Raw genomic sequence first — 26,247 nt, 5'->3', positions numbered from 1 at the left:
GGAGTGAAAGCATTTGTGAATAGTGGTGAATGGTAAGATTGACATGTGATGGATGATATAGCGCAATATCAGACGAGCGATGGGGAGCGGTGCATAGTGACAAGCAAATGAATGCGTGTATTCGCCCATACATATCGAGCTGCTAATCTATACCAAACACATGCAGCAACAAACTACTGTAGCATGCCTTCCAAACTCTCTCCCAAAATCTCCTCCATACCATTCTTCCACCTCTGGCACTCCCTCTCGACCATCTCATCGTCGTCTTCCATAAGCTCACTGATGAACGGCAGCATCTCAGGAAGTAGACCCAGCCACTCTTCTCCTAATCTCCTCGTCAAGCTCTGCTCACACAGCACTGTCGCTAACCTAGTGTTCCTGTCGTCGCTCCTCATGTTCTTCAGCAATATGCTGTTCATTTCGCGATGGTTCTCCATGGATGATGCAGATGCAACAGCAAGTTCGGTGATGGTAGGAATGACGTTGTTGGTGTTGTCCTCTGGTGTAGATGTCGATGCAGATGGTAGGCTAAGCAAGGACAGCAGGGGTGGCATAATGGTGCCAAAGTGAGATGGCGCTTGCCAGAAGCCGTCTTGATCGTGTTGGAATGTCTTCTGGAGAGCGTCAAGCACAGCCCTGCGTGTGGTAACATCAGAGTCTTCTTTAGCAAGTTCAGTCAGCAGCTTCGCGGCATGCTCGATGATGTAGCTCGAATAGCTTGTTACAAGAGACTAGTTGTGTGTTAGTGACATTTTGATGGGGAATGACAGAGCAAGACGTACCTTGAACTTGTCGAAGAAGGCGCCGAGGAACTTGTAGAAAGTGACGGCCTGTTGAGGCTTGCTCGATAGTGGGCCCTCCTGGTCCACAAGCTGAACGAAGAATGGTCGGAATGTAGCATCGCTGAGCTTCAGTACCATAGAGATGACAGAGTCAATAAGCGTAAGCTCCAGCTGCTCCAGCTCCTCCTCATCAACTTCGACGGTAGTAGATTGGACCGTCTCACGTAGTCGGAAAGTTTGCAGAAGTAGAGTGAAGAGCGGCGGACTGGCTTTGACAAGCTTGGCCTTGGTCTGATTGTTGACAGTCGCGCGCAAAAGCTCAAGCTGCTCAAGTGACGCATCGAAGCCTTGAGAAGCGGCATGTGGCCACGTTGACTTGATAGCAGCGAACACTTCCTGAGCACCGAGATGCTCAGATACACTCTGGAAGAAACTGCTGCGGCTTTCGTCGCAGGACTGTTCCAGATCGGCAGCAGCAGAGCGTTGGCATAGTCGAAGAGCGGTGTCCAAGTAGTCGCGCGAGAACATGTAGCCCAAGCGCTCGACAATGTTCGAAAGCACGGTAAACACAGCGTTGTGAAGACCAGTCTTTTCCTCTTCGATCGCATCCGATAGATATTGGAATGCTGTTGGCAACACGGTAGGGAGGAGCGAGATGGCCTCATCTTCGAGAACGTCAACGACAGATGTGAGGCAGAGGAGGGAGAGGATGCGAAGGCGATCATCGCTACTGGAAAGCGATTGGGGACCGGACACAACTTGAGCTACTGATACAACAGCAGATACGTCCTTCTTCCCGAAGCGGTCGACGATGCGATCAATGCAGCTGACAGAGACCATCTTGGCATCCATGTCAGGTGATTGTTCCAGTAGATCCTGAACGCTAGGCAAGAAAGAGATCAGGGCCTCTACAGATTTGCGGTCGTTCTGCTTGGCGGTGCCCGCGCGCAGCTCAACCGACTTGACGGCAGCTACCTGGACGTGAGAGTCTGTGCTCGCAAGAAGTAGCTGTGCTGATTTGATAAGGTCGGTCGTTGGCAGGAGGTCTAGGCAGCTGGCGAGAACACGACTACATCCGGCGTAGGTCTTGGGGTTTGTTGCAAGCTTCTTTGACAGTTGAATAGTAGTCTCGACGATGTTTGCAAAGATCTTGCGTGGTCGTTCAGGGTCATCCTTCTTTCTGTACGCTCGAGTAACGTGTGCCTTCACCTTATCGTCAAGTGCGAGATCTGTCAAACAAGACAGCATACTCTGAATTGACAGGTCGAATTTGTTGTCTTTTGTCTTTTCCTTGAGGCTGAAAAGTGTTTCCGCGACCTGGGGTTTCGGTCCCACGGCATCAGTGAGGAGATCAACATATCCCTTGAAGGTGACGAGGGTGTGGACAGGTTCGAAGTGAAGTAGCAAATCCGCACAGAACCTTCGTTGCTCCTTGCTGTGGTAGCGATCGGCAAGAAGTGCCACGATAGCCGGGAGCGAATCCTCGGGGCCTAGCGTACGAGCAAGCTCTGTGAATAGCTTCATCCTTCTGTGCAGGGGAATGTGTTCAAAGGCGGCAGTGAAACTGAGCAGCAAGTCAGACACGCCAGCGATGAAGTCTCTGTGTTTTGAGCGGAGAGAGGCAGCCAATTGAGGCACGACCCGAGAAATAGTCTTATCAACGACCTGAGCGGAATAGTCGTCATGCTGGCGAAGCAGAGTAGATCCGATGAAGGTGAAGATAGGCATGAGATTGTGAAGAATGAGATCAGGAACCCATGAGGCAAGATTGGAAATGAGAAGTAGCGCGCTGTTTTGAACCTGTGGGCTGCTGGAGTGTCGAATGCAGTCGATGAGTAGGTCCGCTCGTACTGCCGATTGGTAGTCGGCGGTGTCGGCTTGCTCTTTCAATGTGTTTACGATCGGGCTTAGTGATCCCAGAATAATACTCTGAAGATACACTAGCTCGGACCCAGACTGTTGCTTGAGTGGCTGTAGTTCTGCAAAGATGCCGAAAAGGTTCTTGAACAGTGTTGGGTGCTGTCCAGGGTTTGACCCTTCAACCAACTCAAGTACCAACGTGAGCTTTCGGAGCAGTCGCTGAACATCGTCTTGTGATGAAAGCTCTACTCGAGCCATCTCACTCTTGCTTGTCCTTCGCCTTTTCGCTGAAGGCGGTCCTTCGGGCATGGCGGTAGGAGATGGAATGCTTTCCAAGAAGGTAACCAGAATGGCGGAATCAAGGTCAACGTTGCGCAAAATCTCAATGGATCGCTCTCTACGAAGCTTATCGAAAGAGTTGTCACTTTCACTGGTAGATAGGCTGAGCATGCACTGAGCCAACGCGTGACGAGCTTCAGATCTGAAGGACGACCATGAGGTTTGCATACGATAAAAGGCGGCCATCACTAAAGCTTCACGCTCCGTGTTGAGGGTTCCAGAGATGATGTCCTCGAGCAGTTTCGCGCTTATCGCCTCCCTGGGCATAGTTGCGGCAATGTGAGCCCGCTCCACTTCATCAAGCGAGAGCCCTTCGCTTTCGCAAATGGTGTTCACGGAAGCTGTCGGTAAGGTTGCCCATTCGGTCAACAAGGGGATCACGGAGTTGGTACGAACGGAGTCGGAGACCTTTCCGCGGATGTTTAGCATCGGCAATAGGCCGAGGCGGACACTCAATACCGGTGTAAACCTCGCGTGGCTGGCGAAAAATGCAAGGATTGAAGTCCTCGTCTGCATCTTGAACGTATTCTTCGGATGGTTCTTCAGCTGTGTCCCTTCCAGGACATCGCGAATAGCGGGAATGGCAAACTTTGAGTCCATGACGCATTCTTCGAGAATCGGCTGTAGCATCGAGGAAACAAACACGAGGACATCTTCAGGCTTGAGTTCTGCAAGATTCTTCGACTCTTTCCCATACAGATCGGCCTTGCCCCAAGTTGGGGTTTTCGACTTGGCGGAAGCCTTTCGTGCCAGAGAGCCAACGCATGCAGCCGCTGAACGTCGGATAAGTGGCGATGCATCTGAAAGGGCGTGTACGAGGTATGGCAGGATGTTCTGCAAGACGTGTGCAGCCTCGAGCTTTTCGAACGATGATGCGGCTGCACGGAGGGCGGCAACGCGAATGGCGACAGGCCGAGCGCTACTCCAGACGCGAGCGAGAAACGATAGGTAGAGTGGCTGCTTGAGAGCAGATTCTTGGTGCAATGCGTCCGAGGCGAGGAATCGCCGTGTTTGCTTAGTCGTCACAGCCTGCTCGAAAACGTTGGCCGCTTCTGAAAATTCGGTGGCTGATTCGGCGTCGAGGAAGCTCTTTACAGTGATCTCTGGGAGCTTTATGACAGGCTTCTCGGGTGTGTCCTCGTCCGCATCAAGCATCTCCTCGTCAGAGTCCTCGCCCGGAATATCTTCGATTTCGAAGGTTTGGCCAACGGTAAGTCCCAAAGACTCCAGATTGACATTGTGCTGCTTCGCCGCTTCTTGTAACGTTGCTTGTAGGTCTTTTGATTCAGCCATCTTAGTAGCGACTTGTAGCAGTTCTCCGTGCTCTTCGGAGCCCGGTGGAATGTCGCGGAGGAGTTGGACCAATGCCGATAGCACCATCTGAATGTGCGATGTGCCGAGGAGACCTGAGGCGATTAGCTCATAGAAAGCCCTGCAATTCTCGTCGGAAGTATCGCTGAGTGCGCCAAGGGCACAGCCTAGAACAAGTCGTTGAACCTGGCATTGTTTTGACACTGTCGTCAACTTCTGCACAAGCTGAGGAACCTTGAGTAATCTCCTCGATACTTTGGCTGGAACCTGCGCTTTGGAGCGCTCCATGGCGATGATGGCCAGACAGCCGAGGCATGATTGAAGGGAAGCTTCGTCGTATGCTACGATGACAGCCTCCATCAGCCCATCCAGAACCTTGTCGCCGACCTTTGCCTGGCTCACCATCATGATGACAATGGCGTAGCAAGCCAGAACCGTGTCAGCGCCGTGCTTGGCTCGCATGCAAGTATTGAGAACCGGGAGCAGTTCCAGGACCAGCTTTTCGGTTCCCTGGGCCTGAAGATCCTTCCTTCCAGTGCTTGCATTGCTCACTATTCCATATATAGCTTCAACCGTGATTCCCGACCAGAAGGACAGCATGTGCGAGGCCTGGTGCCCCGCCTCTACCACCTTCGCGACGTATGATTGGTATGCCTTGAAGAATTGTGGGGTATTGATGGCGGTGTAGGCGATGGTTCGCTGCGGTACGTTGGTCGGGGCCTGGATGTACGGGAAGAGGAATCGGATGGCGTGCGGTGGTTGTGGGGGTAGAATAGAGAGCAGCGCAAGGAACTGTGGGGTGTTGTGGTAGGGCAGGTAAGTAAAGACGAGGGTTTCGGTGTTGTACTCGTGGATGCGGAATCTTCGCACCAGCCACTCGAGAGCCTTCTCCGCCGGCTTCAACAGCAGTCTTGGTCCAACCAGCGTGATGAATGCCTCGAGCACGGTGTTCAGCTTGGCGTTCTCATCCTTCGTCATCTGGGTGCGGTCCTCGGCCTTGCTCTGCTCGCTGAAGATATTCTTGGAGAAGCGCAGGAACCGTGAGTCCAATGCGCAAAGGTCCTTGTAGCCATCGTAGCAGATGAGGTAGACGGTCTCGAAGGATTGCGACGCGGCGACTTTGGAATCGAAGAGGAGCGATTTTCCATGCGCCGACTTCTGCGCGCGCAGGTCTAGCTGATGGGTGCTCGAAGCCGCGATGGTCGCGAGCTGTTTCTGGAGCGCCGTCGCCATTTTCGGAAGTTTTCGTTATTACGACAGGCTCTAGGGTATGATCCGGGTAATGCGATGAGCCATGAGACGCAGCGGAACAGCGTAGAGTTTGTCGTGGCGGATTGGTTGAAAGCTTGAAGCTGGCGAAGCGCATACAAAATTTCGGGAAGCCAAGATTTCACGCTAATGGTTTTTACGGCGGGCCGCTCGAGCCAGACACGCCGCCGGACTCCCGAGCACGTGCCATGCGCCTTTCATCTCTCCAAACGTCTTACCTCTGGTCTTCCATCCTTTTTGTCTTCACAGTAGAAGACATACGCCTGCCAGCCCTGTTTCTGTGAGGAGCATGTCTGAATCCTCAATGCGAAATCTGTCTTTTGACTCATGACTACGCGCGTCGCGTAGATTCCTGTACTGAAAGCTGCGACCACAACTATGATGCTGGTCTGAAGCTCCATCCACAAATAGAGGATTGCTGGAGTTGCACCTTGCGCAATGGCGTCGAACATCCCCAAGTTTGCGAGCTTCCGGCCAAAGCCCAAGGCCGCCCCAGAGTCACCCAAGGAACCCCAACACCATGAGAAAGCCGAACGATCGTCGAAAGAAAAACGTTCTACCAAGGGAACATCACCATCGCCAAAGCGAGTTATTCGCGAGCATGATTCAAGCAAAGACAGGCCCTACTTCAGCGACCGACGCGGAGACCCTGACGTACTGCGGTATGGATCAATGAACCGATACGACGTCCCACCCTATCGTCGCTTCGGTCATGGCTTCATACTCGGACTTTCTGTAAACCAAAAGATCGATAGAGAGTACTCAACGGATCGGAAAATACTCGTGACGCCAGCGACACGAAGACGGCAAGAGCGACTGCTGACGAGCAAGCGTGCGAACAAGTCGGGTGAGCGCGCTTTACGGCTGCTGAAGACCGAGGCCCCCGATGTGGACCACGCTCAGGACTTTCTGTCATTGTCTGCAAATACCAAGAGGAAGCGCGATTACAGTGAAGACGAAGATGCCGAAATGGAGCCTGAGACAGACTACCGCGCCCTCGAAGGGCCAAAGTCAACAGAGCCTGTGGATCCAGACACGCAATATGAGTCGGACCCTGATGTCATAATCGACACTGAAGTCACTCGCAAGAACTCGCAGCTCGCACGGCAGACAAAACAGCATCCTGAAGATCTCCAAAGCTGGCTGGAACTGATCAAACACCAAGAGGCCATGCTGAAGCTCGAAAGGCCATCTGCTGAGCTGACTGCATCTGATAGAGCACATCTTGCTGATATACGTATCTCCACATACGAGGAGGCCTTGAAAAAGATTGGCGCGGATCAAGACAGCAAGCTGGAGCTGCACAAAGGACTGCTGGAAGAAGCAGAAAGGGCCTGGGACGGCGCCAGACTGGCTAGCAAATGGAAGGACGTGCTTGCGAAGCATCCTCAGAGTGTGGAGCTGTGGATGAAGTATCTTGACTTTGTGCAATCACGATTCACAAGTTTCAAATTTGAGGAGTGTCGGGCGACCTTCTTTAAATGCATCGAGTCGCTTCGTACAAACAAAAGCGAAATGTCACCGGAACAGACCTTGCACATATTGCTACGTTTGACATCCATGACACACGATGCAGGATACCAGGAACTCGCTCTCGCAGTGTGGCAAGCTTTACTCGAACATCATTTGCTACGACCAGAAGTAGACGCAGACCAACAGGCTTTCGAACAGTTCTGGGAAAGCGAAGTAGCACGTATCGGCGAGTCCGGAGCAAAGGGATGGAGGAGCAGCAACATAGATGATGCGCCACCCCCAGGACCTTCATCACTGCTCGAGAAAGAAGCACTGGACACAGTCTTTGAAGATTTCCGAAAGCGCGAAGTGGAGGCTACGTCGGTGTTACGACTCCCTGGTCGCACGTCGGACGATGTAGCAGAGGATGATGCATTTCACACAATCTTCTTCTCTGATGTCGAGCCATACCTGACCATCATATCGCCCGATATACCGGCAACGCTGATGATTGAGGCTTTCTTGTGTTTCTGCGGCTTGCCAGATCTACCACATCGCATACCACAACAACGTTCATGGTCGTCTGATCCGTTCTTGCAGCGCTACTGGCACTCTGTGTCTCCAGACACCGACGATTCTACGGAACTCGCTAAAGCCACCAAACGCTTTTCAGATTACTCAGCAAAGCACTTCGAGATGACTACAGAACTCTTGTTCGAGCAAAGCTTCTCACTAGATGGCATCAGGCTTGATGCAGACTTCGTCAGGCGCTTGCTCAAGCTTCTAGCATCAGATCCCTCGAGCGATGATATCATAGGAGAGTATCTGCTGGCTTTCGAATCGAGACACTTCCCATCTGAAGCTTTCAAGTCCGCAAAGCGATTACTCAAAGCACGTCCGTCAAGCCTGCGCTTATACAACGCCTATGGGTTAGTCGAATCGCGTCTAGGTAACTCAGCCAAAGCAGATCAAGTCTTCAGCATGGCGCTATCTATGCAAAAGGGGGTTAGCGTGCTATCGGCACCTTGGAGTTTGGAACTCTTCAACAATTGGGTGTGGGAAGCGCTCCGGAGAGGCGAACACAGCGAAGCTCTATGGCGGCTTGTCTCACCAAAGGGAAACCTCTCAGCCGGCGCAGCCAAGGACTCGCATCCTGGTAACACTCTCCTAGAGATGGGACATCTAACCCTCAGCCAGAAAAGCGAACACGCCCTCCTCCACCACGACTACACCACAGCAATAACAAGCACCTCCCTCCTCGCCCTTCTAGCCTACCTCACCCACAACAACTCCGCCTCACACGCCCTCGAACTACACGCCAACCTCACCTCATGGTTCGCATCGCACCACCTCTCCACCTCCGCCGTCGCAGAACTCCATGCCCAATCCATCGCCCATCTACTCACCCACCACACCACACACGCCCCCATCGTCAAACCATCTCTCATCCGCTCCACTCTCGAACCGCTCATACCCCGCTTCCCAACCAACACAATCCTCCTCGCTCTCTATGCCGCAAATGAAGCCCGCTTCTCCATCGACGATCGCGTACGCGGTATCATGCATCAGAATGCTTTGCAACATCCCGAAGAAAGGAGTATAGCAGGCTGGGCATTCGCGATACACTACGAAACCCTCAAGGGAGAGATTGCTGGCTCGACGACGCATTCCATCCGTGCATTGTACAAGCGCGCAACGGAGTCTACGACTGGATCCCGGTGTCCCGCGCTGTGGAAAGCGTATGTGGAGTTTGAACTACGCTGTTTACGTGATGAGTTGGCAAGACAGCGGGCGAATAAGAGACCGCGTAGGGATGGTAAGAAGAGTAGATGGGAGGTACGCGTTGAGGAGGCGGAGCAACGGGTCAAGGATACGTTTTACGCTGGGTTGAGGAATCTGCCTTGGTGTAAGGAATACATCATGCTTGCTTTTACGGAAGCGAGGGATGTGTTTGGGGAGGAGGATAAGGGGAGGTTGTATAGGGTTATGTTGGAGAAGGAATTGAGGCTTTATGTTGAGTTGGATGACGGGGATATGTAGATGAAACGGTGGGTGCGGTACATTGGAGAGCCACAAAACTAGCACAAGCGTCAAAGAAGAAGCGTGTAATGGCCCTCCTGTACAGAGAGGCTTTTTTGAAGAAGATATATAACCATGTACATTAATCGCCTGTATCTATCCTACTAGCGAGCCTCATAAACAAGATTGGACGGAAGTCTAGAAGATATCTTCCGCGCCGGCATCCTGCCATGTCGTCTCTCCCTTGGCGACACGGTCTCGCACCTTCCAGTACTCATGGTTGAACACCCAGTACTCCTCGCCAGTAGTCTCACACCTGCCCTTGTGAAACCACCTGGGTACAAACTCTTTGCCTTCAGCCTCTCGCTGTCTGCGAGTCGCTCTCTGCTTCTCTTCGACCCTGTTCTTTTCCACGGCCGCAAAGTCGTACTCGCCGTCCTCCATAGCGCGCTGGTCGGGACGGAGACGCGTGTCCGTTGGTGCGACGACCGGGCGAAGCTTGTCGGGAATATCGTTGAGAGTTACCACGAAGGGAGTAAGGTTGAAGGGAATGCCCGTAGGACGCTCGTGAGCTTGCCAGACCAGGAAAGCCTTGTTGTCGTCGTGTTTTGAACTCTTCCCACTCTTCTCAACGTCTGCATCTTCAAAGCCCGGGGTAAAGCGCGCGTAGATCTTGTCGTTCCATCGTCCACCGATACTCCAGCGGACCCGGTTCTCTTTATCGAAAACCTTACCAACCACTTGGTAAGCTGACGAAGCCTTCCAACCACGAGGCTTGAACTCGATCAGACATTTTTCACCCGTCGTCCAGTTGGTGATTTCCATAGTACCGTAATTGTCGACAACGGGGTTACCAGTTATAATGCCGATTACCGAGGAGGTGACTTTCTTCCAGGTGTAGAGCTCCTCTTTCCCACCGTTGACAGTAGGGCGAAGACGAAGGAACCAAGTTCCGAGAGGGTTGATGTCGAAAGATTTTCCATAGAACTTCGACTTCACAGCAGATTCACCCTGGACATTGTTAGAAATGGTAAAGAGAATATACTTCCAGTACTTACGTAGTAGTCCCACTTCTTGGACTCCGCATAGGCGGCACCAATCGGTGGGTGATGGCTGACCTGCTCGATGAAGAAACGGTAACCTTTGTCTGGTCGGGCATACTCGTAGGTCTCGGCGAGAAGTGGATTAAAGGGTTTAGCGACGCGTCCAATGGTCGAAGCATACTCTGACGCAGCAAAGGCAGCCACGTAAAGTAGTCGCTCGGTAGAGTCATCTCGTTCGGCAGCGGTGTCAAGAAGATCCGTGTACTCCATGTCTTCAGCGACACGTTGAAGCAGTGAAGTGGGTTCGTTGAAAGAGACAGGGAGTGTCATCTTGGTCATGTCTTTACCAATCATGGACTTGAGGATACCCTGAACGATGTTAGCATCTGCACAACTAGTTGCACCATCGGACTTACCCATAGCGATATCTTAGGCCTGTCGTCGGCATCCATTGCGAGCCTCTTCCGCGGACCGTCTTCGTAGCCTGCCCATGCTGTGGCAATCTCCATGTGCTTCCTCTCGAACGGGTCGTCTGAAGAGGCCGGAATGTCTACTTGCGTGGGCTCCTTGGGTGCAGCTGCAGGCATTTCAACAACCTCGACCTCTCCAGCACCAACAGCATCGAAGAACTCCTCATCATCTTCCGAATCGGAGTCTGAGATATCGGCAGCAATGTCTGCAAATGTAGCCTTCCTCCTGACCTTTTGGCTCTTAGCAGGAAGTCCCACATGTGATGTCATATCCTTCTGTTGCTGGGCATCTTCTGGCGCGTCGGCGAAGTCGTCCTCGTCGTCCTTGGCATCCGGCTTGGGGCCAGTCGTCTCGTAATCTTCCAAGGCTTCCCGCAGAGCTTTCTTCTGCTTCCGTCGCTTTTCCTCAGACTCGCCTATCCGATTCTCGAGCTCTTCCTGCTCTTTTGCCACTTTGGCCATGCTCTCCTCCCACATGCGCCTCACATTGGCCTCGCGATCTAGGCGGTACTGCCAATAGGCATCACGATCTCTGGATATGCGAAGCAGATCGCCGATTAGCCCCTTCAGATTCCCGATAGCGGATTCGTACGAGGCAAATGCTTGTAGCATCATTGGGTCGGAAATCTTCAGGTCGGGTGTTCGGCTCCTCTCTGTCTGGAGTGCCGACGACACGGATGTCAGGAGATCGAGTTGTAGCTTAGCCGATTGCGCTGTGATGTTGAATGCGTCTTTGCTTTGGGGCTTCATCTCATGGCTACTCGTATCGTCGCCGTAGTCATCTTCGTCTTCGTCGTCGCCAGCGATGGTAGCGGTACCCATGTGGCTGACCATTCTATCCAGACCTTGGCCGTTCATGCTAGGCTCGTAGACACTTCCAGGGTCCTCTGTTACGCTGACCGCAGTTCGTGAGGATGTGTTGTCCAGACTTGGGTGAGGGACCCCGAGAGTGGATGCTGGACGTGTTAGTGTGTCATGCATGGTCGGAAGTTGGTGACACTTACCAGCAGTCAAATTTCGCGAACTTGGTGCTACCTTGGAGCTGCCAATACTGGACGTGTCGCCTTCGCCCTTGATCTGCTCAATCTTGGCTTGCTTCAGCATCTCCTGGTCCTGGTTTGCCCGCTTCTCCTCTTCGCGGGCCTCGTCCTTGGCCCACTGGATTGAGTTGTTCAGAGCCCAGTACCATCGCTTAGCCTCAACCTGGTGGTTTGCCTTGAGGTGGTACTTGACCGACGACTTGCCCTGGATTTCAAATCGCTGCTTGTCTTGGGGATCCATGTACAGTTTCGCGATGCGCATGTTGATGGCACCGCGGCATGCAGACCCAATATCGTCCTGGTGCTTGTAGTAGCTGAGAACGCCGTCCTCAAGCACGAACCACCGTAATTTGTATCCGGTTGTGTAGTTGGTCCATTTCTTGAGGTAGCCCTTCATCTCACGCGACTCTCTTGCGCCCATTCCGCTCTCTGTCGCGGTTTGGCCCGGGGGTCCACCTGCGAGTATAGTCTTTTCTTGAATGCCCCTCTGGGCTGCGGCAGCGGCAGGTGATCGCTTCAGGATGGCGCGCGTGCGGTCGTCTTTGGTGTAGTCTTGAGGAAGCTTGCCTTTGCGGTCACGACGGAACGGGTCAGCTCCATTGAGCAGCAAAAGCTGGGCCAGCTTGATGTCCTTCTTCTTGGCTGCCTCGTGCAGCAGGGTACCGCCCGCATCCATTACGACCGGGTCAGTTGCCAGCTCTCCGCCGTTAACGTCCAGCGTGCTCCTTATCCTAGCATCCTGGAGTATCTTCTCTAGTGAGTCCATATCCCCAGCGGAAACCATGTGCTGTATCTTTTTGACGTTGGTGTCGATGAAGATGGATCGCGAGAGCTGTAGCTGCTGGAAGATGTCCGGCGTGCGGGCGAGATCCAAGGGCGTCTGGCCGTTGTAGTTGGTGACCGAGTCGTTGATACCTGGCTGGTCGAGCAGCATTCGCACGACGGGGGCGCGACCCAGCGTGGCTGCGAGGTGGAGCGGGGTGTTTCCATCGCGGTCGCGGCCATTGATGTCGATGGGCGAGTCCGGTGTGGCTGTCGCATTGGACAGCACGAACTCGATGACGGGCACCTCGGCGCACTGTATGGCCAGGTGCAGGATGGAGGTTCCTTCCGTGCGCGCGCTGGGCAGTTGCAGCGACGACCTGCCCTCTTCACCGTCTGTTGGCCCTGCCTGGTCCCTGATGGCTCTCGATATGGCTGCGGTGTCGCCATTGCGGAGCGACTCGAATACTCGGAACAGCTTCACCGACTGCTCTATCGAAGTTGACTTGCCCGTGGGCGAGCTGGGCGCTTGCTGGACGCTGGGCGAGACGGGGCTCAGGCTGTCCTGCCCGGCGCCTGTATTCGACATGCTGGTCGAGAGGTGTGGGTTGTGCTTCTTGGACAGACTGCGACTGTGGCCCGATGTTGTTGGTCTAGCTTGCGCGGGCTGCGAGCTGGCCGAGACGGCTGTGCTGGGCGGAGAAGTGTCGCTGCTGTCTGTGGTCGCAGCAGCTCCGTCGGGCTTGGAAGTGACACGCGACAGGAGGTTCTTGACGCTCGACGACTTGGAGCGCTTGTGCCTGCAATACGCTGTCAGACGTGCTTCTGGGCTATCACCGTCCTCCTCCACATGTCCCCCGCCATGACGCCAGCGGGCTTGGAGCACCTACCCTTCCATGCTTGTGTGATTGGCCGACGGGCCAAGGATATGCGGGCCTGTAGGCGACGGGCAGAGGGAGGAGGGGTTTGGTTGGATGTGTGTCAGCACCGAGTCCTATATTCTATAGATTGTGTGCAGCTGTTGCGACTTTGTAGGATTTCACCACTGACGCGGCGGGGCTTCGTGACGGTTTTGGGGGCGTTCGTCAGGGGCGCACCATCCAGGCCGCTGCTTCAGCGAATCACGACTATTGCTCCGCTAGGCTGGGCTACCGAGCGATTATCCCAACATCCTGCTCGGGCATATGTCATGGCGGACTCGCCTAGTGAATGCGTGCATTGGGCGAACTCCAGCTTGGTGAGGCTAAGCTTTGGCTCTGCCTAGATACAGCACTACGTCCTGACACGTGCATTGGAAATGTTCATATTGTACATTGTCTACATAGCGTCTTCACATGCTTAAGCTGAGTCGCCGCCCACGAGGATAATGGCACTACCAAGCTGCCTCCGTAGGTCTTCCTTCTGGACATCGTGCGTGTCCTCTACCTCACCCCACTGCTTCGTCTGCCACGTAACCTCCAGACTCGACGCCTCGGTGGCTTCCTTGATGCCGAAGCGCGGCGCATCAGTCACCTTTCGCGATTGCGCAAATGCTTCGCCCCATTCGTGGATCAACCGCACGCTGACTAGCAGGCTCTTGGACGCCAGCACCGCGCGTTCCAGTCCAGCGAGTTCGTAGGCTGGGAGACCTGCACACCAACCCCGGATCACCTGCTTTGTCATCTCTGGCTGCTCGGTGGGGATGATGGTCTCGGGGTCGAGCGTGGGCTTGATCTCTACACCAGGCCACACGTGTGTCTGGAGGTAGGCAATGATGCCTGTAGCCACTTCCTCCTGAAGCTCGCGCAGTGTCTTGCCGTTCTGCAGCGTCTCGTTCATGACCTTTGCGGGCGCCCAGCAGAGCAGCGTGTCTGTGTCCAGCACGCGCATGAAATAGCTGAGGATGTCGTTCCTGATGTTTTCCCTCCCCTCCTTGTCCGCCGCCTCGATATCAATTGCACGCGCGGCGAGCGAGGTCATGGGGATGTAGTCGTTCTTGAGGGCCTGCTGCGCGCTCATGAGGAGATCCCACTCGAGGGCAATGGCAGTCGCCAGCTGGGGCTTCGATGCGGGCACCGTGAGGATCTGCTTGTTGGGCATTCGCACAGGTCGATGGTCGAGAAAGACCTGCAGGCCGCCCTCGTCCTCCTTGATCGAGACGTCTTTCCAGAAGCGCTTGGCCAGCATGTTCTTGGGCTTGTTGGTGGGGGCGTAGACGTCGCGCATCTCGCGCGCCTGCTTCATCATGTCGGCCTGCCGCCTCTTTCTTGCAACCCGCTCAGATGCATCTGATGGCTGTGGCTCGGGCGTCGCAGGCGGTGGTCCGGGTACTGTCAGACGTTAATTGCTGAGCCATCTTGGCTACGTCGTGTCTCGTACCCGATGGATGAGGCAGCGGCGTGGCGCCCCGCGCCGCTGATGTGTGCAGACATTGGTAGAGGGGCCTGTAGGCTCTCTTGGGCGCCGACAGCCGGATGCTGGCGAGGGCTGGGCGGATTGACTCCATGGCGGTGCTGGGCGAGGGTGCAGATGGCGTGCACGCTGCTCCCAGCCCAGGTGGGACCGCCGCGGCGACTTTTTCCCAGCACGCCAGACGCGCTCGGACATGAATTGATGCATGGCCCGGGTAGCGTCGACGACTAATCTGGGGTTCTCCGCTCCGCAACCCAGACCACCACTCGCCGTCAACACACGCCCGTCGGGTAGCAGAGTCACGTCGTAGCGTTTGCCGATCGCCCTGTGCCAGCCTTGCTGAATATGCGCTGGCTTCTCCACAGCTTCTCGTCTCCTCGCAGCTTCTCCACTGTCTGGTCTGGCTCGTGATCGACCGTTGACGCGCATCTGGCAGCTGTTGCTACCCCACTCAAATCTACCTTCCCTGCAGCATCCAACACGGCCTTTGATGCGGTCATTCCCGTTTGCCGCTGAGACCACACTCTGCTTTTAATGAATCAAGGAGCCCCTCAGACGGCCTCTGCGAATGCTGCCGCGCCCCAGCCCAAGCCTATCCGTTTTGTGACGAACCATGATGGTCCCTATGCGAAGAGGCGGCGCATCAATTCCGCGTGCCTGACATGCAGGAAGAAGAAGACGCGGTGTTCTGGTATGGAGTTTGGCAAGTCTTAGTATCATTTGCTGACGGCAGAGTAGGTGAGCGACCTGTGTGTGGAACCTGTGTCCAGAACAAACACGAATGCGCCGGCTACGGAGACGATAATGGCACGAGCGAACACCAAAAAGAAGGCAAAAAGGCTGCAAGAAGAGAGAGCTCTGTCTCGAATAGCGCGCCTTCCCGAAAACAAGAGCCTCCCATCGACCCGCTGCTCACACGGCCGCACCTTCCCCATACGACGTCGCAAACCTCCGAATCAAGCGTCCATGCCTCGCCCAAGGTCGAGTCGACAGGAAGCAGCGGAGGCTTAAGCCTGAGCACGCGGAACAGAATGCCATACTTCAGGTACTTTGGCCCTACAGCCATTTTGCCCGGTTTGCGACAGATGGTGGTCAAAGTGCGAGGAAAGCAGCATGGTAGTGCTCAGACTACATCAGATCGTACGTTCATCCCGCGCACCATGGATATGCAGCTCATAATGCTGTTACCGGAGAGCACCTGTGTCTCAGAAGCCAAGCAACCAGCCCATGAGGCTGTGCTTGTGCAAAGGCCGGCGCATCCGGCTCTTACTGCTCTGCTGTAACTCCGTATCATGTAGCTAACAAGTCCAGAACACGCAATCGAGTCCTCACCCGCGCAACCATCAGTAGGCTCACCACCAGTGCCAGAAGCCCGTACACCCGCCGAGATACCCGTATACGACGCCTCGTCAATGTCTCCAAGTCCACTCATTACCCACCTCTGCAAGCTGTTCTTTGTGCATCTCGGCTGCTCTTTCCCATTCTTACAACGAGAGCGCTTCATGCGTGACTTGGAGGAGAAACAGGTAGACGCAATACTCGTAGATGCCGTCTGTGCGTTAGCGGCCCGATTTTCGACACATCCTATGCTGACAGGCAAGAGCGACGCGCAGAAGGAAGGCGATACAGAACCCTCCACGATCCCTCCTTCTGAGCATGGTCAAGCCTTCGCTCAGCGAGCCAAGTCAGCTATTCCCGACGCTTTTCCGTGTCCCAGTGTAGCAGTGGTACAGGCGGCGCTGCTTCTTGCATACGATGAATTCGGTGCAAGTCGCGACAGTGGACTTTGGATGTATCTGGGCATCGCCATCCGAATGGCGCAGGATCTGGGGATGCAGTCTGTGGGAGGACTGAAGTATGAGGGACGAAAAGGCCCAACCCCAAATTCTGTCAAGAGCGACCCGGATGGTGGACGGCATTCGGAGCAATCGGCAGTTTTAGACAATCAGGGGGCTAGCGCAGAGGAGCAAGAGCAGAGAGCTGCCGAGCGAGAGAGACTGGATACTTTCTGGTCCATCTTCTTCCTCGACCGCGTCATATCTTCTGGAACAGGACGGCCGGTGACTCTTCGCGATCGCGATATTGAGATCTCGTTTCCCTCCCTGGATGAAGTGGACTCTTCCGGTTGGCCATTGCCCTTTCCTGCGCTGATCCGCATCATTCATTTATACGGCCGCGTTACCGATCTCCTCAACCGGATACGAAGCGCCGCTGACATTACTGCTGACCTGCAGAAGCAACTCGGAGCTTGGGAGGATAGGCTGACAGGCATATATCAGAACCTATCGCCCAAGCTGCACTTCAATGCGGTCAATTTCCAGCAATACGTCAAGCTTCACCAGGGCACTAACTTTCTCCTCCTCCATTGCTGGTTCCATACCTTGATCGTTCTTCTGCATCAGCCAACGCTGCTCAGGACGTTCGAGGGAACCCCGCAGTCCTTGTCCACCAATAGCAGAGAACTTTCCATGTCTTCCGCAAAGACTGTTGCCGACATCTTGGCCTTTACCGAGCTTATCGATGTGAAGACTGGCATCGGAAATCCTTTTACCAGGTATGAGAAGGTCAGGTTTCCAATTCAAAACTCTCATACTGACTGTTTTTAGTCAACCAATATACATTGCCGCATGTGCTTTCCTCAAAGAGACGGCACTCCATTCGGCATCGTCGCAGCCCCAGTCTCGCCCTGCAAGCCCAGGTCGTAACGGAGAGAATTGGCAAAAGGCTACTAACCACCAATCTCTTGACCGTCTGAATCCAAACAACAGCTCTACCAGAGATTTGGAACAGAAGCAGACCGCCGCTAAGCACACATTGCTTGCTTCTGCGGCTAACCAAAATTATCAACGCTGCTATCGTGCCCTCAAAGCCTTGGAGACCTACTGGGCGGGTGTCAAGTACATTATGACTGTGCTAGACCAGAAGGCAAAGGGTGTTGGCGACCCCTTGCTGTACACCGCCGAGGAGATGGAAAGTGCATTAGAAGCCCCTCGACCCGAGCCATCTTTCACTAGCCCTGGTTGGAGGAGGAAACTGAGCTGGGGAACTTATCTGACTGCACAAAACTCTGACGCGGACGTCGCAAAGATGGCAGCCGCCATTCGGAAGGGCGCGAGAACGCCGAACATGCCTGGCTCGCCCATGGTACACCCCAGTCAAGGTATGTTATCAATGCCCATGTTCTCGAAATCTCACTAACAGTTCATAGCAATCGGATGGTCACTTACTGGTACCATGAACTCTCCATCAACTAACGTCGCTGTCATGTACACTTCCGAGAATGGCGAAAACCGGAGTACGAGGCCGCCACCTTCCAAAACACTCCCAGCAAGTACTCAGCCTTCTATCGCATCATTGATATCCGATCCTCCTATCAAATTCGAGCCACGCCAATCTATAGCATCACCATCGGGTTTCTCGCAATTCAGCTCGGCGTCCATGCCTCCGCCGCCCTCAAACCCAACCTTCAACCACATGCCCACACCAGATCCAGTATTGGTTTCAGATGCTGACCTGCTTCTGAATCTACATTCTCCATTCTCGGGCGGCTCGCCAACAGCCATAAGAACGCCATTACAAAACCCGACTTCATACACCCGCTCATCTGCCCAACACAACCAGCTACAACCTACACCTCAAACTGAGTTTTCACCTACATTCGGAAATTTCAACACACCTTCAGACAACACATTCGGCGACATGGTCATCGACACCCAGGACGTCGACATGTCACTACTAGGCGCCGACATGATGCCTTGGGACTTGGAGTACCTACCCCACGATATGCTTTACTTTGGCGACGGCACCTTCGGAAACAATGGCTTTGGAGCAGATGGCGCGCCCGGAGATCACAACACCGGTTGATACCCTTGGCGCTGTCACAAATGTATACTAGACTACTGCGTGTGGAGTTTGCTTTTTCCAAGGTGGGGTTTCGGTTGTCTCATTATGGAGTGGATCGGATGGCGTATGATACCATTTTGCCACTTTATATACTATATGAGTTGAGATGAAAGTCAATTACCTTGTCGGATCCCATGTCTTAGCTGGCCTGCTGTTGTTTACTTGCCTTACCCTGGCAGCTACTTGAGGTTAGGAGACGTCTTTCTCTACGGGGATCTATGAGGCTGGAGGTATTCGCTGTGTTTCCCGAGTGCACGCGCATCTGGCTGAGGTATCAAAGCACATCACGGTACCTCAACAAGGTCATGTTCTGAGACTGGGGTATACTTGTATAACCCTACGGTCACGTGAAAAACTTGATATGCAAGGGGGATGTTGACTGGACATAGTGCTCTAGTGTACTTTGGGACGGTAGTTGGAGGCATGAACAGGTATTCTTGATTGACGGCAATGTTCTGGTGCGCTTTCGGATGGCTCAATCAGCAGCGATAGTGTATACATACATACTAAAACATCCAAATACACGGCATACCCAGGGAGATACAAACGCGCTACACCTTGGAGATAGCTGGCTAATATGGAGGCCGGGAGGTATTCAGTGCTCAGGGTATCTACAGAGTGATAGTCGCGAAGGCACTGAATAGCACAGGGTACCGTAAAGACATCGAGAATGAGAAGAGTTTTATCATTGAATGCCTCTTCGCTATGGCATCTACGTACAGGTATGGCTATGAAAACAGTTGAGGTACCCCACGCTCCACCCTCATCTCTCGAAGTAATCGTATACGAAACCCGTTTTGGTCGGCACAAAGTGTTCGAAAGAACACGAGATGGTAATCAAATACTTCTTTCCATGTATATTTTGTAGAGGCGAGAAGGTTCCAACGCGTATGAGGAGCGCAATTGTGAGTCAGGGAGGGCATTGAAGGTCATCACGGTACTACATAAGTCCCGGAACAGGGGGTATTGGTATCATTGATCATCTCCTGGCTATGGCGTCGATGCGCAAACTTCATCCAAGAACTACTTGACTCATCCCACGCACCATCCTCCTCCTCCACCAGCACTCAGCAATCGTACGCAAAGCCTGTCTTCTTCTGCACAACATCCTCAAAGTTGCATCGCAAGCAATCGCCATACATAGCCATGTCGCGCTTCAGTGTCTTCTCACCCACAGTCTCAGACAAATCGGCATCGGGATGGACGCGAAGATGGCATACTTCGGCGCCGTATGCATGCGGATGTTCATCGTTACGAAGGGCGATGGTGAAGTATTCGATCTGCAGACCATGCTCTGCAAGACTCTTGATTACTAGACGCGTAATGCGCTCTAGGGGGGAGACGTATCCAGGAGAGAGGTCGCGGTGGGCGCCGCTTGCGATGAGCTGGAGGTATTTGAGGTTCTGGTAGGCTTTGAGAACATCGGCGAGAGCTTTGAGTTGCAGCTTGACGTAGGCGTCAAGATAGGCCCCTGGAAAAGTGTCGGCGATGTCGGGGAAGGCTATGGCGAGGTCTGTCAAATAGGGACATGTATTGCCAATGTAGACCAAGTCCTCCGTGCGAATCTTGCATCCCAGATCTTGTGTCAGCGCCAGGCTGCGTAGCTGACGATTCACCGGACCGAGAAGACGAGCAAGAGGGAAACGACAATACTCTTGCGTGAAGACGGCTTGATCGACATCATCATGCGCCTGCTCCTGGGTACCGTCGAGGCGACTACCGGGACTCATTACCGGAGAGTCTTCGTCGGCAGCGAGCTCTGGGCTGTCGGACGACTGTGTCTTTGCCGGGATGGGAGGAGTTATGTATGCGAGAGAAAGTGTACGCAAGTTTTTCGCCGATTGAACAAACTGCACAAGAGCGTCTTCCTCGTCGTCATGGATCGCTCCGTCGTTCACAGAGAACAGGAATGTCTCGACGTTGACTGAACCTTCACAGATACCCTTGATCAACTCAATGTTGCCGTCGCACTCGTGGAGTTGGAGCAGTTTGATGGACTCCATGTTGATAATCCTTGGTCGCTCATTCATCTCACTAGAGATCATTGCCCTGCCGTACTCGGCGCAATTCACGAAGTTGAGTCGCAACTCCTCTAGCGAAACGGGGTGAGACCATCCCAATCCTTCAATGATAGGACCAATGGACATTCTGATGCGCGGATCTTGGCGGAGAGAAGTTATGGAGAGGTCACGAACGCGATATCGGTTGTCCTCGGCTACCATTTTGCGGCAGAGATTGGCGGGCGCCCAGGAGTGGACCAGAACATCCAGCTTGGTTGAAATAGACTTTGATAGCTTGTTTTCTGATGAGTCAGGTAGGTCTGGCCTGCGCTTGGTGACTCTCAGTTCGAAGTCGCCTGTCTGCTCCAAGATGCAGGACTGGTGACCGGGGAGACCAATTGGCGGGTTGCTTGAAGCGACGATCAGGTTCTGGCGATCAATCTCCTTGACCTCGGCCTTGGTTCTTGGATAGTGGAAAGCCCATGCGTTATGAATAGGGCCGTCGTCGTAGCTCGGGATGACGATGGCCTCTAAAGAAGTCATGTGGCGCTGGAAGAATTTCTCCAGAACTAGCAAGGTCGCGTTGTCGACGAGCGATCCTGCTGTGAAGGAGACGATGCGGACATTGGAATCACTGCCTTTCCGGAAGCCTTGCAGTAGACGGACAAAGATCTCATTGGTCGGTATGAACGTTTCGAAGAGTACGTTTCGGATCGCGCTGAAGTTGGCCGTGGTGGAACCCTCAACCAAACCGTCGAATGTATGCACATCTTGCGGATGTAGTGAGAAGAAGACCGTCTTGTAGAGCGTCTTGAGGAAATATTCTGCGGCGCCCTGCTTGTTGATGGGTGGGCCGTGAGTCTGTATAAGACCTGAAGCGACTTGCAGGCGCTGCTTGAGGTCGTGTTCGGAAAGCTAGCAATGTTAGACAGAGTGATTGGCATATGGGAGGAGACTTACATGAGCGGATACTAAGTCCTTCAACTCCACTGGTAGAGTCCAGAAGAGGCCCTCAATGACACGAGAAGATGTCTCAAGCAGTTTTTGTGGATCCGCCTCATGCTTTGTACGCTTGACTTCCTCGGATTCCGACAGTGAATGCTCATCGGCGACGTGCTTACGCTTGAGATCCTGCGCGACAGTCTCCATCCTAGTGTGGCAATGTGAGGAGAACCTTTTTGTCTGTGGTGGTGTGAGGAGGTGAGGAGATCAAGCCCAAATCGAAAATAGCCACGGACACAAACATCGGTCAGAACCGGGATCTGGGCACTTGATGACGACCGTTTGCTCGCGTTGCACGTGGGGGTCTCCAAACGCGAAATTCCACGTCCTCTAGCCAATGAACGATGGCCTTGAAGCTACGAGTATCGACATTGCTCGCCGCCACGAGAGCACATGAGTGTATATGAGCCCGATAAGAGCACCTGACGACTTTTGCATACATGTTAAACCAATCAGACAATATCTTACGCGTAACAAGACCTTCAGCTCCTCCTTCACTTCGCACATCAACGAGGCGACGTCCCACGTGATGGGACCTGTGCTGTACTAGTGCCTTGGCGTCACAACAATCAAAACCTTTGCACCCCGCGCTTCTCTTCCACTCTACACAACCACTTCTCCATTTCGTTTCCAAAACAGGTGCTGGGGCTTGCGCTTTCGCGGACATACTATGAGTGCAGATAGCGGAACCCCCGTTAGTCAGTTGTTGTCTATGAGCAACATGTCCTCAAATTCTCGAACAGTGCCTGTACCTCAGCGGATCATTACTACAAGGTCTCTTCTCAAGCTTGTGTTCGTACCGGCTTCTTCTCCACTCTTTATAGCTTCGGCTGCCTTTACGACCTTGTATGCCCTCGGGCTCTATCCTCATGGTATTAGGGGCTGTCGCTCTTCTAGACGTTGGCTCTAGTTTTCCTGCAGACATTACCCTAACTCAGAGCCTTGCTTGTGCAATTTGCCGCGAGTTAGTACCTCCGCTTGACCCATGGAGTCTATATCAACACAAACTAGCATGTGTTCGATGAATCGATCGGGGCTAGTCTACGCGTTGGGAATGGCGGCGTAATGGATTGACGATGATGAGAATAGTCTGAGTCAAGAAGCTACGCTTCCGGGAATAGTGGACGACTTTTTCGTTGGGTCCTGCGGCTTGCTGCTGGCTTGAAGAAGAATGAAAAATGCGGCGCGACTGATAGTTGAATAGACACGGCTAATACTGCCAGACATGATCGAAGCCGGCCGCACTGTGCGATTCTTCCACGTTTTCGTTGCTCATCACAGGAAATGTGTCGATGCAAGACCACATCGAAAGGTCGTCATCTGCGTGTGTCTGCGCAAGCGGTATCGCTGTGCCCGCTGTAACTTCAGACAAGTGTGAGTAGTTACCGAGATCGACGTATTGATTCGGATCGAAATACTCCTGAGGCAGCTCATTGTGGACGCCGGTGGCTGGTAAAGCAGCTAGACTGATGGTCTCGTATCCAGAGTCCGAAATGTCGCATAGTGGCTCGGCTGCTTCGGCGAGTGCCACGCCCTCATAAGACGTCTCATGAAGTTGTATTGGAAGCGGTGCAGCTGCTGATGATGTATGCTGGTCTACTGGCTCGATAATACTGGACTTGGTAGGTAGTTGCGTATCATCCGGAGGCTCAATTACGTCGCAAAACGCCTGAGCATTTGACCTCGAACTGGTTGCGGCGATGGTGTCGCCTGGACCAGGTACCGTGCAAAACATCGTCTCGAGCTGCGACTGACATTGCCTAACGATATCCACTAGTCGTTCCTTTAATCTATCCTCGAGTGGTTGCGCTTCATGCTCTACTATGCTCTCTAGCGTACGGCGAACAAGACGTGGCAGTTCGAGACGCGAGAACTCCTGGAAACGGGAGTCGCTAGATGACCCGGTTGCGCTCGTTGCATCACGTTGGTATTCGATGTCTTCGTATGTGAGCATTTGTGCATGTATGCTGTGAAGAGAGCTGTGACTTACAAGGACTGGGCATGTCTGCATCGTGATCGTCTGGGAATAAGATGCGGTACACAGCTTTCCATTTCTCTACTTCGCCGTGATTCACCTGGCTGCCCTTCTTGCTTTTCATCTTTTTCTCTTGTTCTTTGTCAAAACCCTCCAGTGGTATCAGTTCTCGTAATTCGCAACCGCCCGGATCGCGTTGATGTTCTCGAAGTGCAACGTCGTCCGCGAAGGTTGTACAGCAGCGATGGCATTGTGGTGGTAGTAGATGGCGACGGTACAAATGCTCCCTAAAAGTATCAGGTTCTAAATTCGTAACGACGCGTTGAGATACTTACTTTAATCTCGCCACTGTAATGAAGCCAGGATCTCTACAGGACGTGTAAGTTTGGTGTCTGCCCGGGTTGCGCTTATAGTAAGGGCATGCGAATCGGAGTTGAGAAGCAGGTTGCTTGCCCTTTGACATTGAGTCAGATCTGCGTCGTTTGTTTGAATCATCGCCGTCCTCTGGGGGAGTAAAGCTACCTCCACTCAAACTTCGTTTTCGGGATATAAACGACGGGTCTGAGTAGGTGAATGCGCCGGTAGAGCTTCCTGATGCACGACCGCCAGTGCCTGGATTGCCTCCGCTAGTGTGGCTTCGTAGACTGGTCCTGAAGACTTGCTGAAAATCCCGCATGATGGCATCCACTAGTAGCCGCTTCGTGGGCGTTAGTCGATGCGGGGCCTCTAAAGCAGCCGGAGAGCTCTCTCGAGATGCCATCTCTTCTGCAGAGTCAGTCTCTTGCTCGGATGGTGTAGCTGCGCTAGATGAAACCAATGACAGGCGACTCGACGGCGCAGTGAGTTCTGTGATATCTTCGCATCCTGCGTGACTGGATTCAGTCGAGTCTTGAGAACTGACCTCTACTCTTTGCATCGGTGGATGTCCTTCGTCGGGCAGAGGTACTGGAGCTCTTCGATCGGTCGTCGCGTCACTCGATGTACCGCAAACTATGTCCATGAACGATAGTCGTGGCCGGATGCCAACTTCCGCCATCCTTATGGCTTGGAGGTTAACACATTTAGGTACATGTTCGTACATGGACCTTGCGGTAGCAAACACCCCACAGAGAGGACATTGTGCTTTGGGACCAATTATGTACCGTCTGGTGACTCCGACAGCAACCTTGTAGACGGGATGTATTATCGGCTCCTCGATCTCTACTTCTGGCTCGTCGGCATTATGGCTCTGCATTAGATGTTCCAGGAATTCAGATACCAAATCAGCCCCCTCAAATGTCGTAGCGTGGCCGCCTGATGCATCGCAAAAATCGCACACTAGTGTTGCTTTGTCTTTCCATTCTAGTGACTCGAGAGACCTGGTAGACCTCGTGAAGGAATTGCCACTGCTCGGTGTGCTATTACTCATGAGACTGGGGTAGCGACTTCGAGATTGTCTGGGGTCTTCAGAAAGACGCGGAGACGTGTGTGAGGACCAGTCGGAAAGATGACTTCCATGACTTCTTGTGGTTGTTCTCGGTTTTGAACTGTGCGCTAGATCTGAAAAGAACTCAGAGTTTTCCATTGGCACCGGATCAATCGAAAGCTGCTTAGGCAAAACGGGGTTTCCCTGCCAGAAAGACGGGTCGTCTGCTGGTGACAAAATCGGGGTACCTGATCTCGAGTGTTAACAAGATCACCCCATACTGGACAACGTGAACATACCTCCACAGCTGGCGCCTATGGACTCAGCTTCATTGCTTGGGGAGTGGTGACGTTCCATTTCCGATGCAGGTTGAAAGCAGTTTGTGATGTGAGTAGCGATCCTACACGCGCAGAATGCAGACAGAGAAGACGAAAAGACACTACACGCGCGAAGAGATTCTGGAGTGATGCCTGGTCATACGTTTGAGTGCGCAGTACCGCAGCGCGCAGCGGCGTATCGCAACTGCGCATAACCATTTAATTGGCGCATGCCGCGCGACCGGTCAGCTTGTCCAGAGGGCGCAGCCTTAAGCGGATGCCACAAGCCGTCTCCTTTGCTTCACAATACATTACTGTCGTTCTTGTCCTGGAATGCGTCGCGTCGAGTAGTTGCCATCCGAGTCGGGTTCGAAAGGATTGAGGTTTAGAGCCTTGGAAAGGTGCCCGGATGGTGGTGGAGTAGGCAGACAAAGCCGGCGTTCAGGGGCGTTGCATGTGACGTCACACGCAAAGTCACCATTGTCATCAGCAAAACAATGTCGCTGGAATCTATGGGCTGCACCCTCACAGCGCAACTAAAAATGACGCCGCCTTAAAACCAATGTTAAAGATTTAACTTGCCACACGGCTGCCTTGGATCCAAATTCCTTTCGTTCTTGCGCATACCTGTTCGGATGCATGCGACGCGGTCCGATTCCGACGCGTCCTTTTCGCGTAATGCAGAAGCTCTTGACGGTATGCATCATTGACCAGCGCGGCCCATCATACCGACACCATCAGGAACAACACAAGTTTGGCAGTGTGCTCAACGGGGACATCAAGTGTTCCAAATATCGGAGCTGCTCGACGTCGTTCCCCGGTTTGCGGGACCCGAAGTACCAGTCTCTGCATGGAACGTGTCGCGAACCTGGCGGCGTTCTTCCAAACCCGTCATCAGTAGCAGCAG

General features: G+C 53.4%; 7 protein-coding genes across 7 annotated transcripts; 2 read left to right on the top strand and 5 right to left on the bottom strand.

Moving 5' to 3' along the window:
* Positions 1-173: 173 nt before the first annotated feature.
* J4E87_005689 (uncharacterized protein) lies at positions 174-5,525 on the bottom strand (the record flags this gene model as incomplete). The annotated part of the gene is made up of 2 exons (XM_049377296.1): positions 174-731; positions 783-5,525. The coding sequence occupies 2 exons, from the start codon at positions 5,523-5,525 to the stop codon at positions 174-176; spliced, it is 5,301 nt and encodes a 1,766-aa protein (XP_049232922.1).
* Positions 5,526-5,999: 474 nt separating this feature from the next.
* On the top strand, positions 6,000-9,053 carry J4E87_005688 (uncharacterized protein; the record flags this gene model as incomplete). The annotated part of the gene is made up of 1 exon (XM_049377295.1): positions 6,000-9,053. One exon carries the CDS (start codon positions 6,000-6,002, stop codon positions 9,051-9,053), a length of 3,054 nt encoding a protein of 1,017 aa, XP_049232921.1.
* A 177-nt stretch (positions 9,054-9,230) lies between these two features.
* On the bottom strand, positions 9,231-13,245 carry J4E87_005687 (uncharacterized protein; the record flags this gene model as incomplete). The annotated part of the gene is made up of 5 exons (XM_049377294.1): positions 9,231-10,043; positions 10,091-10,444; positions 10,492-11,501; positions 11,550-13,147; positions 13,238-13,245. 5 exons carry the CDS (start codon positions 13,243-13,245, stop codon positions 9,231-9,233), a joined length of 3,783 nt encoding a protein of 1,260 aa, XP_049232920.1.
* Positions 13,246-13,685: 440 nt separating this feature from the next.
* Positions 13,686-14,832, bottom strand: J4E87_005686 (uncharacterized protein; the record flags this gene model as incomplete). The annotated part of the gene is made up of 2 exons (XM_049377293.1): positions 13,686-14,656; positions 14,706-14,832. 2 exons carry the CDS (start codon positions 14,830-14,832, stop codon positions 13,686-13,688), a joined length of 1,098 nt encoding a protein of 365 aa, XP_049232919.1.
* A 440-nt stretch (positions 14,833-15,272) lies between these two features.
* J4E87_005685 (uncharacterized protein) lies at positions 15,273-18,602 on the top strand (the record flags this gene model as incomplete). The annotated part of the gene is made up of 5 exons (XM_049377292.1): positions 15,273-15,429; positions 15,477-15,878; positions 16,050-17,292; positions 17,345-17,898; positions 17,947-18,602. 5 exons carry the CDS (start codon positions 15,273-15,275, stop codon positions 18,600-18,602), a joined length of 3,012 nt encoding a protein of 1,003 aa, XP_049232918.1.
* Positions 18,603-19,708: 1,106 nt separating this feature from the next.
* J4E87_005684 (uncharacterized protein) lies at positions 19,709-21,790 on the bottom strand (the record flags this gene model as incomplete). Its single annotated transcript, XM_049377291.1, has 2 exons — positions 19,709-21,556; positions 21,602-21,790. The coding sequence occupies 2 exons, from the start codon at positions 21,788-21,790 to the stop codon at positions 19,709-19,711; spliced, it is 2,037 nt and encodes a 678-aa protein (XP_049232917.1).
* A 1,063-nt stretch (positions 21,791-22,853) lies between these two features.
* On the bottom strand, positions 22,854-23,597 carry J4E87_005683 (uncharacterized protein; the record flags this gene model as incomplete). The annotated part of the gene is made up of 1 exon (XM_049377290.1): positions 22,854-23,597. The coding sequence occupies one exon, from the start codon at positions 23,595-23,597 to the stop codon at positions 22,854-22,856; it is 744 nt and encodes a 247-aa protein (XP_049232916.1).
* Positions 23,598-26,247: the final 2,650 nt, after the last annotated feature.

Source organism: Alternaria ethzedia, assembly GCF_023757985.1.
Source record: "Alternaria ethzedia strain BMP 0044 chromosome Unknown scaffold_12, whole genome shotgun sequence".
NCBI lineage: Eukaryota > Fungi > Ascomycota > Dothideomycetes > Pleosporales > Pleosporaceae > Alternaria > Alternaria ethzedia.
Note: the sequence above shows the minus strand (reverse complement) of the source record. Positions and strands in the feature narration are given on the sequence as shown.